Source organism: Gadus chalcogrammus, chromosome 11 (assembly GCF_026213295.1).
Source record: "Gadus chalcogrammus isolate NIFS_2021 chromosome 11, NIFS_Gcha_1.0, whole genome shotgun sequence".
NCBI lineage: Eukaryota > Metazoa > Chordata > Actinopteri > Gadiformes > Gadidae > Gadus > Gadus chalcogrammus.
Genome location: NC_079422.1, coordinates 3646279 through 3657934, shown reverse-complemented (window position 1 = coordinate 3657934; position 11656 = coordinate 3646279). Strand labels below are relative to the sequence as shown.

The following is an 11656-nucleotide window of genomic DNA, read 5'->3' as shown; positions in this document are numbered from 1 at the left end:
TGTGGGTGCGTGTGTGTCTGTCTGTGTTTGTGTGTGTGTGCACATGTAGGCTACAGATATAGATTGATTGTCTTGGCTTGCTTGCATCCATGAAATATTGTAATGTTATGGCCTAGCTGGCTACTGCATATCGAGAACAATCTGGGGATGAGGGCATCCCTGAATATTGACGGGTATTTCGCACACTGCCATCTCAATATGACTAATAGCCGCGGCTATTAGTTCCGTACGGATTCCGTACGGAATTCTTGCACTTTAACCGTGCCATTCTAGGGCCGGATTGTGGCCTTCTTGGCTTTCCATAGGTTTCCTCCTACTGCATAAAGCAAAGTGTCTCTCCCACGGAGGTTGGTCCTTACAGATACCCGTAGTTCTGACTTTAAAGTCAGAATTCTGACTTTTTTCTCAGAATTCTGAGATTAAAGTCAGAATTCTGAGATTAATGTCAGAATTCCGACTTTTTTCTCAGAATTCTGAGATTAATGTCAGAATTCTGACTTAAATCTCAGAATTCTGAGAAAAAAGTCAGAATTCTGAGATTAAAGTCAGAATTCTGACTTTTCTTCTCTGAATTCTGAGATTAATGTCAGAATTCTGACTTTTTATCTCAGAATTCTGAGATTAATGTCAGAATTCTGACTTTATTCTCAGAATTCTGAGATTAAAGTCAGAATTCTGACTTTTTTCTCAGAATTCTGAGAATAAAGTCAGAATTTAATTTTTTTTTTACATGTGTGGCCCTAATCCTCTTCCGTAGTCTCTTGATGCTATTACGATGTATCTTACCATGTCTCCCAGCTTCTGCTTTCATTGGTCGGGGACGCATCAGGGGGCGGAGCTACCACTACACAAAACGAACGGTCGGCGCACTTGATCACCACACAGAGTTGTTGCACTGATTGGGAAACAGCTTTGATTTTACTGCTTGTATTTTTACTATTTTTGCCTGAACTTGTGCACGTCCTGGACGCGCATTTAGCTTGAAGAAAAGGGTTCTATACTTATAATTGTATTCTTATCGTCGCAGTCCAACATCGACGGAATGGATTTGGTGTGGCTGATGGTTCTGGCGGTCAGCTTCTGCGGGTGGTTTGCATCCGCGGAAAGACACAGCGTCTACTGGAACAGGACCAACCAAAAGTAAGTTAGGGAATCATCAACTGTGTGTGTGTGTGTGTGTGTGTGTGTGTGTGTGTGTGTGTGTGTGTGTGTGTGTGTGTGTGTGTGTGTGTGTGTGTGTGTGTGTGTGTGTGTGTGTGTGTGTGTGTGTGTGTGTCTGTGCGTATCTATTCAAAAAGTTAAACATGCTGCTTTTTAAAGTTTGGTTGTCTGTGTGGTGATGACGGTGATGTTTTGATGTTTCGCTATGTGTCTGTGTGTGTTAGAAAAGTCTATTCCATGTGCATATAGTGTCTATTCTGCCTTTACAACCAACGTGATGAGCGCTGCATTGTGCACCACGGCGTAAATTGAGAACAGAGAAATATAGGCAGTAGATGCCCAGACAGATGGACAGACAGATTCATCCCTATATTTAACTGCAATACTTAGAGACAGTCTCACCCCGTTAGCAATAAATAGATCGAGGCTGACCAGAGAGAGCTGAGCAGGGCCTGGCAGTCAGCGTCTCTTCACGCAAGTCCGCACAAGCGCGAACGCGTCTGGGCGGAGTGGGGAGGGAGAAGACCCCCGAGTCCTGCCGAGGAACACACATCTATTTTGTTTCCTCTTCCATCAGTAGTATAATATAATATAACATGCCTCCATCGTACATGTTCGATCAATGGCGCTGCTGGGCAAACACAAGAGCGAGCGATGCGGGATTTATTGAACTTTTAGCGCTGAAGCAAGCGGTTGAAAATATAGTAGGCCTATATAGTACAGGTCTATATATAAATATATATACTTTGAAAAGGCTTGGAAGAGGAAAAGTGTCTCGTTTCAGTTGCGGGGATCGATTTAAAACTCACTATTAAATCGAAACACGGGCAATTAGACAGCATGGATTGTTGACCTGTCTTGATTAGATTTTGGAGGTAAAAAGTTGGGAAATTGTTCAATAATATTGCTCAATTGAATTATGCAATCATTGTGACGTTCACGTGGAAAGTTTCTATCTGGATAACCCATGATGAACTATCTTTGTGTGACGTACTAATTAGGAGCTGTATATGACTCAGTGACTTACCTGTCTCGTGCTGCTTACCTTTCCATTCGAGGCACACCTGAGTCATAAGGAGTTCCTCTGCTCCAAAATCAGAACCAAAGCATCGTAGGTCTGAGGTAAACAGTCGATATGTTTTCTAAACTGATTATACGTTAAATAGTAATAACAAAAGTCATTATAGAATACTGAATAAGCCACAAACACACACACACACACACACACACACACACACACACACACACACACTAGAGGTCTCTAGCTTGCCTGTGCCTGTGTTCTATAATCCGGCACTGGACTACATTCCCAAAATACAATCATAGAACAATAATCTCCTGGCAGGCCTCACATAGAAACTATCATTGATCCATGTCATATCATACAATAACAAACACGCAACAACAGATTAACAACAAAAGGACCACCATCAGAGGTATATCATTTTCACTGCACTGATCAGGAAAGACAGGAACAATTTATTTATAATCTTCTGAACCCTGTATGTCACCTATTATTCCCACCATGTGACTGCACAGCATAATCTCTTGATCAAGTCTAAACCCACACACATCTCTCTCTCTCTCTCTCTCTCTCTCTCTCTCTCTCTCTCTCTCTCTCTCTCTCTCTCTCTCTCTCTCTCTCTCTCTCTCTCTCTCTCTCTCTCTCTCTCTCTCTCTCTCTCTCTCTCTCTCTCTCTCTCTCTCTCTCTCTCTTTGACTGAAAGCCCCCTGCCCCTCAGTGTCCCTGATGGTCAATCACTCACCTTGTGTTTCCAGGGGAACCAACATATAGTATCTGTGTGTTGTGTGTGTCAATCATTAGCACACCTACCGCAACACGCAGCCAATTCATGCTAATGAATTTCCCTTTCTTATTGTGACAAGTGATTGGTCTAAAGGGAGAGTGACAGCGCCCAGATGGCAGCAGCTGGCTCTCTGATGGCGGGGCGGGACAGTGTGTACAGCGACCTCACCTCTGACCTCTGGTGTGTGTGTGTGTGTGTTGTTTGTCTGTTGGATTTACTGGTTGTCTTGGGCCCTAGAGGGATTGGACATTTGAGATAGTGTGTGTCTATGACAGGTAGAGAGACATGTTCTTCACTGCTTTATCCAGCCTCGTTCTGACTCTGTGTCTGTATGTGTGTATCTGAAACCCCGTTGGCCTTTACCAGCAGGTTTATCATTAGTTCCGGGCGAGGAAGCTGCTTGTTTTTTATTAGAAAAAGAGATTGGTGATTACCTTAGTCATTTTATCAAGACCTGGATGTGTGAGTCACGCCAGCGCACACTTTGGGGTGGGAGAGTGTGTGTGTGTGTGTGTGGGGGGGGGGGGGGGGGGGGGTTGTGGCGCGTTAATATTAGCCCCAGCCAGCATTCCACACCCCCTGTTACTATACTCAACTCTGTCAGCTGTGTGTGTGTGTGTGTGTGTGTGTGTGTGTGTGTGTGTGTGTGTGTGTGTGTGTGTGTGTGTGTGTGTGTGTGTGTGTGTGTGTGTGTGTGTGTGTGTGTGACGTGTGTACCTGTCTGCTCCTTTCTCTGCCTCTACTCCCTTTCTCTTAACCACGCTCTCTGTCTCTCTCTGTCTTTGTCTCTCTGTCGCTCTCACTTTTCAAGTCTTCCAAACTTTAGCTCACTCTACTGCTTATCTAACCGTATCTCTACCTTGTTTTCTCTGTCCCTCCAACCACTCATTTCCTCCATCACCAGGGGTTAAAATCTCACATCTCAATGTCTGGGCAATCAGACATCAGTTTGTAGAGATTCCAACTTGACAAGCAATGTGGGAACTAATTACAGGTCTGCCTTTTCCATTTCGAAAACACACACACATGTCATGCGCACAAACACACTAGTCCTTCTTTGTAGCTGCACTCTCGGCTCTTCCTCTCACCTCCTTATCCGCGGTCCAGACTTCCTCTCTGCCTTCCTCAGACCCCCCCACCCCCCTGTTCTCATGGACCTTCCTCCAGTAGTCTTCCACTCCATCCAGTTCCTCTCATTCTTTATTTTGCATACAGAGGGCTGCTTCGAACCCACGTTCCCACCATACGTGTGGGCATGGATACATATGTTTGTGTACATGTCTCATTCATAGCATTTCACGCGTAACTTAGCATTGCTTTCCACTATCGCCCCCTACAGGACAAAGCCAGCAATAAGCTTACTCCACTCAACTAGAATACAGAACAAATATAATATATACTGTTTAGTACATTTAGAATGAAGGTGGACTGTATTTGATCAAATATCATTTATAGTCAAACGTGTTCAAACCAGTTTTTTACACACAGATATTAACTCTCTCTCAACCCCCGGTAAGATAGCTATTAAACCGGCCGTTTGGCCCTTCCTCCTTTCATTGTGAATATAAAAGGCGCCAGCAAACAAAAAGGAAAGGGATGGCATGAAAATATGGGGCTCTTGGGGGGGGGGGGACCAGAGAGAAAGAGCTATTTGTGTTGAGAAATTAGTCGGCCTGAAAAGATCTGGTATATTATGTCAGCTTTCAGGAATGAGGGACATAATGGAGGCAGGGCAGGATTGGGGGCAGTGGTGGTGGGGGGGTTAATATAGAAAGGATAAAGAGGGGACAGACGGAGGGTGGAGGGAGGGGGACAGTGATGGATGATGGAGGGTAGGGGGGGTTGGGGGGGGGGGGGGGAGTTGGAACTGAATGAGTGAGAAACTGCTCGGGTCCAAGTGATGCCCCGAACGGTTGAACAAACCACAGTACACACTCTCTGAGAACGCCTGACTTCTGGGATGTCACCATCAGCAGGAACAGCTCCTAGCATTGTTCCCCAGCGGCGGAGGCATGGAGGCAGAAAGAGGAGGCCCCTCATCCGATTATTACCAGCCAATGAACCGGAGACGCGATGCAGCTCCAGATTAGCATCGAGGCTAATGTAGATGGACTTCTTAGCATATATTACATAGGCTCTAATAGAGCGACGCGCTGCTAAGCAGCTTAGATCATTATGAACACCTCGTCAGCGCGCGCGAACAGAGGTGTGAATCTGGCCCTCCGCAGCACATTATGAGAGTATTTAGTGTGGCTCCTCAATGAGGAGGAGCGCACACTGGAAACCCGATGAGTGCATGATGTGAAAGCAGTGTCTGAAACCCCTTCCTCACACACACGCACACACAGACACACACACAGACACACACACAAACACAAACACACACACACACACACACACACACACACACACACACACACACACACACACACACAATGTGACATTCCAGTGCCTAGTGCACACACTGGTTACCTGCAGAGCATATGGCGGGAAATGCATCTGTTTAGTGTTTCAGACGGTGCTGCTGTCTCTGTGTGTTTACGAGTAATAAGACTGCATCGTTGCTGAGTCAGTGGTGGTGTTTGCGACCCTGAGCCTAGCCCTCTGACCCTGACGGACAGTGAGAAACGTTCCCTGGAGAAAGCCAGCTCTGTCTGACTGTGGCATCAGCGCGGGTGCTGACCCAGGGGACAAACGCAGTAAGAGGAGGAGGCGGAGGGGGACGCTGCACAACACAAAGGTGTGTGTGTGTGGGGGGGGGGGCATAGGGGAGAGGTGACAGAGTGGTAAAATGGCCGGACATAAAAGCAGGGGCCAAGAGAATGAAGTGTTGTAACAAATAGCCTGCTGCTGTACCCCCGCTTAGTGCTCTGGGACGCCTTACACCCTGACGTCACACACACACACCTACACACACGTACATACGTACACATACATACATATACATACATACATACATACATACAGACATACATACTTACAAACATACATACTACTTACACACACATACACAAACACTTACACACAGACATAAAACACACACACACACACAGTCATACACACCTGCATACATTTAACTGACACACACTATCTACACAAACAAAGACACACATATGTCTGGAATTCGTCCGCTGACGCTGTTTGTGCGCTAGCTCCCTGGTGTGAGATGAACTCTCTATGGAGAGGGGATCAGACAGGATGTAGGCACCCTCCGCAACCCTCTCTCACACACACACACACACACACACACACACACACACACACACACACACACACACACACACACACACACACCCACCACCATCATTATCAACAATAATTTATTCAACAAGCACATAAACAAACTGCATTCAGTCAAATCAAAGAAGACATTTGGCAGCTGACTTATTGTTTGCACAATGAACACACAAACACACAAAGACTCTCCCACACACACACACAGCCACTCTCTCACACACACACCCACACACACACACACACACACACACACACACACACACACACACACACACACACACACACACACACACACACACACACACACACACACACACACAGTGACTCACACACAACAGTGTTGCTATCACATCAATGTGACTTTCACTCTGCCGAGAACTGTCAGTCGGTGGTAGGGGATGGATAGAGCAAGTGAGAAAGATGAGACGCTGTAAAGATATCTTTGAGAAACAGGCCATATGGTTGAGTGAAAGCAAGAGAGAGAGAAAGACAGAGGCAGAGACAGAGAGAGATACAGAGAGGGAGAGAGAGAGCTACTGAAGGGGTGTAAAATCCAGTGGGCCGCTTGCGGATTGGATTGGGTTTCCTCACCTTCACGGAAACTCTTTACGGTTAGACTTTTAACATGTAAGCAGCAGTCTTAAACACACGCGCACTCACCCACACCAACGATCACTACAGTGCGGGCAGTGACCGCTGCATGGGCTGAGGAGGTGGTGGAGGGGGAGGGGTGGAAGGGGGCCTGCAAGCTCCCAGCTTTGTGTCTTTGTTGGAGGGAAGGGGTTTAATGATGCCCTTTTCATTTCCCCTGCCCTGGGTCCCTGCAGAACACATTTACCCCAGACCCCTAGCAGCTTTTAATTAGTCAGATGGGTGGGAGGGTGGTATTATGGGGTGAGAAGGGGTGATGGGTGAGGGCGGGGGAGCAGGGAGCTTCTAAAAGCATGACATTGAGCTGTGAATGAGATTAGCAACAGAAACTATTTTGCAGACCTTTGAGAAGAACAAGAAATCCGATGGTGTGTTTTTCCCGGGGAGGTACAACTGGCACACTAACAAGCAGAAGAGACAAGGTAGATCTCACACTCCATTTACCAGCCTCGACTTCAGCAGGGGATTCCTGCTGAGGTCCACATGAGTCTTGTTTCGGTCGGACCCTGTTATTACTTCTCGGGGAGTCAACAAAGAGAGCGAGAGAGCAACAAGACTGGCGAGCGAGAGAGAGATTGTTTGGCCAATTAGGGCTTCTACAGATGAAAGCGTCTGTTTGTGATCCTCCTGGAAAACTGTCTGCTGTGGTGTGCTGCTGCTTGTCCACCGCGCTCCCTTTCACTTACTAACTCAATCCATCTCTGTCTCGTTATACACACACGCACACGCCTCTGACTTTGTAGCCAGGGGTAATTGGGGGGCTATTCCAGGTATGTTTGATTCGCCATCGCTGACAGAGACCTCTGATTTATCAGTTAGCTGTTGCTCCCAAGCGTAGGCCCATGCTTCACTAACAATGCATGTTTTGACAAGCCGGTTACGAGCTAAGCGGTGCAGAAGCAGACAAACAGAGGGGGAGGGGGTCAGGGGCCCTCGCTTGGAGCCAGTGAGTCTGTCACCTAACAAGGGGTCCAGACAGGAGCCACAGCAACATGAAACATGAGGGGGGGGTTGGTGGTAGACGGTAGTTAGCTTTGAAGCAGGAGCCATGATCATACATCCAACATAAACAAACACATTTAACACACAACAAGGGATGTGTTTTCACACACACACACACACACACACACACACACACACACACACACACACACACACACACACACACACACACACACACACACACACACACACACACACACACACACACACACACACACGCTTATACCTAAATATTATCTCATACACTGCAATCGTAGTAATGTGCAAATTATAGCTTGCCATAGCCTTGTGCTAAATGTGTACACTGATCAAAAGTGGCACTGGGACAGCTTGTCACACCCGTATACTGCTTGGCCTGCACTGGACAGCAGTCGTCTCTCAAATATTACTTCTCTTTTCTAAAAAAACAACCTTACGCTAAAGAGGCAGGCACTTTTCATGTGTACATGGGGTAGATGGGAAAATACATGGGTAGGGTGCAGGGCAGAGAGGAGACAGGGAAGAGCCATAAAACTAGGGTGAAGATAAAAGATAAAAGGGGAGAGAGCGACAGTCTGACTGTCTCCCCCCCCCCCCGCCCTGCTGATTGATGGAGTCGGAGCCGAACCAGAGACAGACTGTTGGGAGACAGAAGCTCAGGGCCAACAGCCCTCATTTTCAGAACACTGGCAGTACTCACCAACGGATAAACTAAACAAAGTTCAGAGACGCAGCAAAACAGAAGTCAGTTCAATCATGTTGGATCGTGTAGGAGAGCCCTTGGTGAACTCCAACTAACCCAGAGTCAAGGGAGACGGAGAGGAAGATTAATGGCGTGCCTAGGTTATGGTGTGTGCTTTCCAACATCGGGTCTGACCTGATAGGCTTCTTTCTAAATCTGTCAGCGTGACAGGTCTGCACACGTCCCACTGAGAAAAATAAAGGCCTTGTTGTCGACACGGTGCTGGGCGGACTCGTGTTACCTGTTCATAACTACATGTGCTGGCTTCAGATCCGTGCTGGTTTTCTCGCTGTGCCGTGCGTGTTTCACTAACCCTCCCAGCCCAATGGATCCATGGCACACCCATACTCTGACGCCAAGCTGCCAATGGGTGTCAATGTGTGTGTGCAAACTCCAGTACTTACAGTGGTTGACCTTTTCCGTTCCCATCTCTCTCCCTCTCCATAGCTTCCTGTGGGACGAGTATGCGGTGGAGGTGCGGATCAACGACTACCTGGACATCATCTGCCCGCACTACGCCCGCGGCGAGGTGCCTTCCCAGGAGGCCGAGCGCTACGTGCTCTACATGGTGGAGAAGGAGGACTACGAGGTGTGCAAGCCGCACTCCTTCGACCAGCTGCGCTGGGAGTGCTCGCGGCCGTTCGCACAGCACGCGCCTGAGAGGTTCTCAGAGAAGTTCCAGCGCTTCACTCCTTTCACCCTGGGCAAGGAGTTCCGCCAGGGAGAGAGCTACTACTATATCTGTGAGTATTACACACAGCTAGTCATGTAGCATAGTCAACAACAGGGAGCTCTGTTGGTGTCAACACCAGTATTACTGTTGTGCTAAAGAGTCCTTCCTCCCTTCTCTCCGCAGCCAAACCCCTGCACCACCACGGTGAGGAGTGCCTCCGACTTAAGGTGGAAGTCACAGGGCCCAAAGGCCCAGCAAAGGCCAAGGCAGACAAGGCCAAGGCGGAGGAGGTGGAGAAAGCCGGCTTCGTCGGAGGAAAAGTCAAGTTCTCCGAGGCCGGAGGAGTGCACAACCCTAACAATCTCCCAGCAGGTGAGGATTGTTCCAGAACATTATATTACAACAACAGCTACAACACCTATAGCAAGGCTGTGGCCTCTATTAAAAGAGTAGAAGTCGTAGCTCCACCGGCTGCCTTTACCACGGGGGAGTGGGGCAATACATTTACTGACACCTCTCTCTCTCTCTCTGTTTATCAGACGACCCGGCTGCCATGGAGCCAAATGTCCAGAGGAGCGTTGGCAGTGCTGGTGTACAGCATGGCTCCTACTCCCTTGTCTTCACAATCGTCCCCGTTTTATTAGCGCTGGTGCTCCACTGAGGCGGCCTCGGTGCAGCTGGAACAGAGACAATGCTCACCTAGTCAATGCTGGTCATTGACACAACAGACATTCAACAGAGTTTTTTTACAGAGATTTTTTTATACAAGCACAAACAAAGCTGCAGGTGTCTGGTTGTGTGTGTTGGCGTTATGAGTGTGTCTGCGTGATTATGTGGTTGCGTGTGAATGCAGAATACCCCGGGGATGTTGACCATCCCAGGAAGAGGACCTTGAAGATGTATTTTTGGTGCTTTTTTTATGCCAATGGTTTTGTTCTTCTTTTTCGTCATGTAAATCTGTCTAGTATTTTATTCTGTATTCATCAACAAAGGGTTCAAACGTGTGTAAGGAAAATGATGAATAGAAGTTTGAACTTTGTGTCTCATTACAAAAATACAGTACACGTGTTATATTCTAGTCATTATGCTTCCGACAATTACATATACTGGAAATAGCATGTATCAGTGGTATACTTTGTTTAAAGTTGTTGTCATGTTGTTCGGTGACTTAAAGCTTTTAATGTGACTCCAGTAAATACAACATATTGTCATACAAATTCAATGAGGAACATCTTCACATTTAATCCAAAATCTCCATCCACTGTTTTATTAATGGCCGTAGGTGGAACATATATCCAATGAGCACTTTGTGATTGGCGTTATGACAGTAATTTTCTGGGTATGAAACTCACGTGTAGAGTTTTCTCAGAGCTGTAAAGTGGCTTTCATCAAACAAAACAACAGCAGACATCTTTCTTCACATCGACTTCTCTGTCTGGTAGCCTGTTGTTGTTTTATTTCCGTTCCTATCGCCATTCAGTCATTATCTGACTGTTGGCAACAGCCTGGTACTCTGTGTCCAAAAGATGTGCCATGTGTCATGGTCATGACACATACTTAACATGAAGATAATTTAATCACATAAATTAGGTTATTCGAATGATTTGATGAGAGTCAAAGAAACACATTTTTATCTTTCCTGTTTAAAACACTGATGTTGTTTTGTAAATGTTTGTATATTTGAACATAATAATAGTAAATTATATGAAAAGTTTGAAATGTGAAAAAAATTAAAAGAATGTTATAAAATTAATTGGCCTGTTTTCAACCAATTATTGTGTTGTTGTTGACATTTTGGTGTGCTATTCTAACAAAACGTGAAGAATATGCCCTTTGCTTGACACATTGTAAACACATAGTCCTGTTCAAACGCAGCTAATATTTCCAAAGCCATCTTCACTCTCACGCAATATCTTTGCTCTTCACATGGTCCAGAAGACCACAACCTCCCATTATCTCTCACTCCCCTGACATGGTTTACCCTGGCCAGGACTTCACAGTCTCCAGAGCCAACACCACCGTGGAGTGCGGGGGAGGAGCTTGAGGGGGGGGGGGGGTGAAGGAGGGGGGCAGCAGTGAAGCGGGCGGAGATTAACCCCTTGTGCAAACTGTCAACAGGGTGTAAAAGTGTTTCTTTCTCTATCCTCTCAGACCCCTTTATCCTTCACTTTTGCGTCAATACATGTACCTTCTTTCAACCTCCCCCCATCGTTTTAGCACAGCTGCCTGTCAATCCACACGGCTGTTGGAATGAAAAGGTGCTGGTTGCTTGCAAACTTTCCTACTCGACCCCCGCCAGGACCGACTCGGGAGATGAATTGCTACTGCCAAATGTCACTCTCTGCTGTAAAAACAGTCAAACACATGCACAGCGAACATCACAGGGACATTCATATGATCCTA

General features: G+C 46.7%; 1 protein-coding gene across 1 annotated transcript; it reads left to right on the top strand.

Moving 5' to 3' along the window:
- The first annotated feature begins 879 nt into the window (after positions 1-879).
- efna1b (ephrin-A1b) lies at positions 880-11211 on the top strand. Its single transcript, XM_056602767.1, has 4 exons — positions 880-1140; positions 9028-9323; positions 9437-9625; positions 9793-11211. The coding sequence occupies exons 1-4, from the start codon at positions 1043-1045 to the stop codon at positions 9912-9914; spliced, it is 705 nt and encodes a 234-aa protein (XP_056458742.1). The 5' UTR covers positions 880-1042; the 3' UTR covers positions 9915-11211.
- The last annotated feature ends 445 nt before the right edge of the window (positions 11212-11656 follow it).

Coding starts and splice junctions, on each gene's coding strand:
- efna1b (XM_056602767.1), top strand. CDS start 1,043: ATGGATTTGGTGTGGCTGATGGTTCTGGCGGTCAGCTTCTGCGGGTGG. Junction 1,141..9,027: donor TGGAACAGGACCAACCAAAA/GTAAGTTAGGGA, acceptor CCCTCTCCATAG/CTTCCTGTGGGACGAGTATG. Junction 9,324..9,436: donor AGAGAGCTACTACTATATCT/GTGAGTATTACA, acceptor TTCTCTCCGCAG/CCAAACCCCTGCACCACCAC.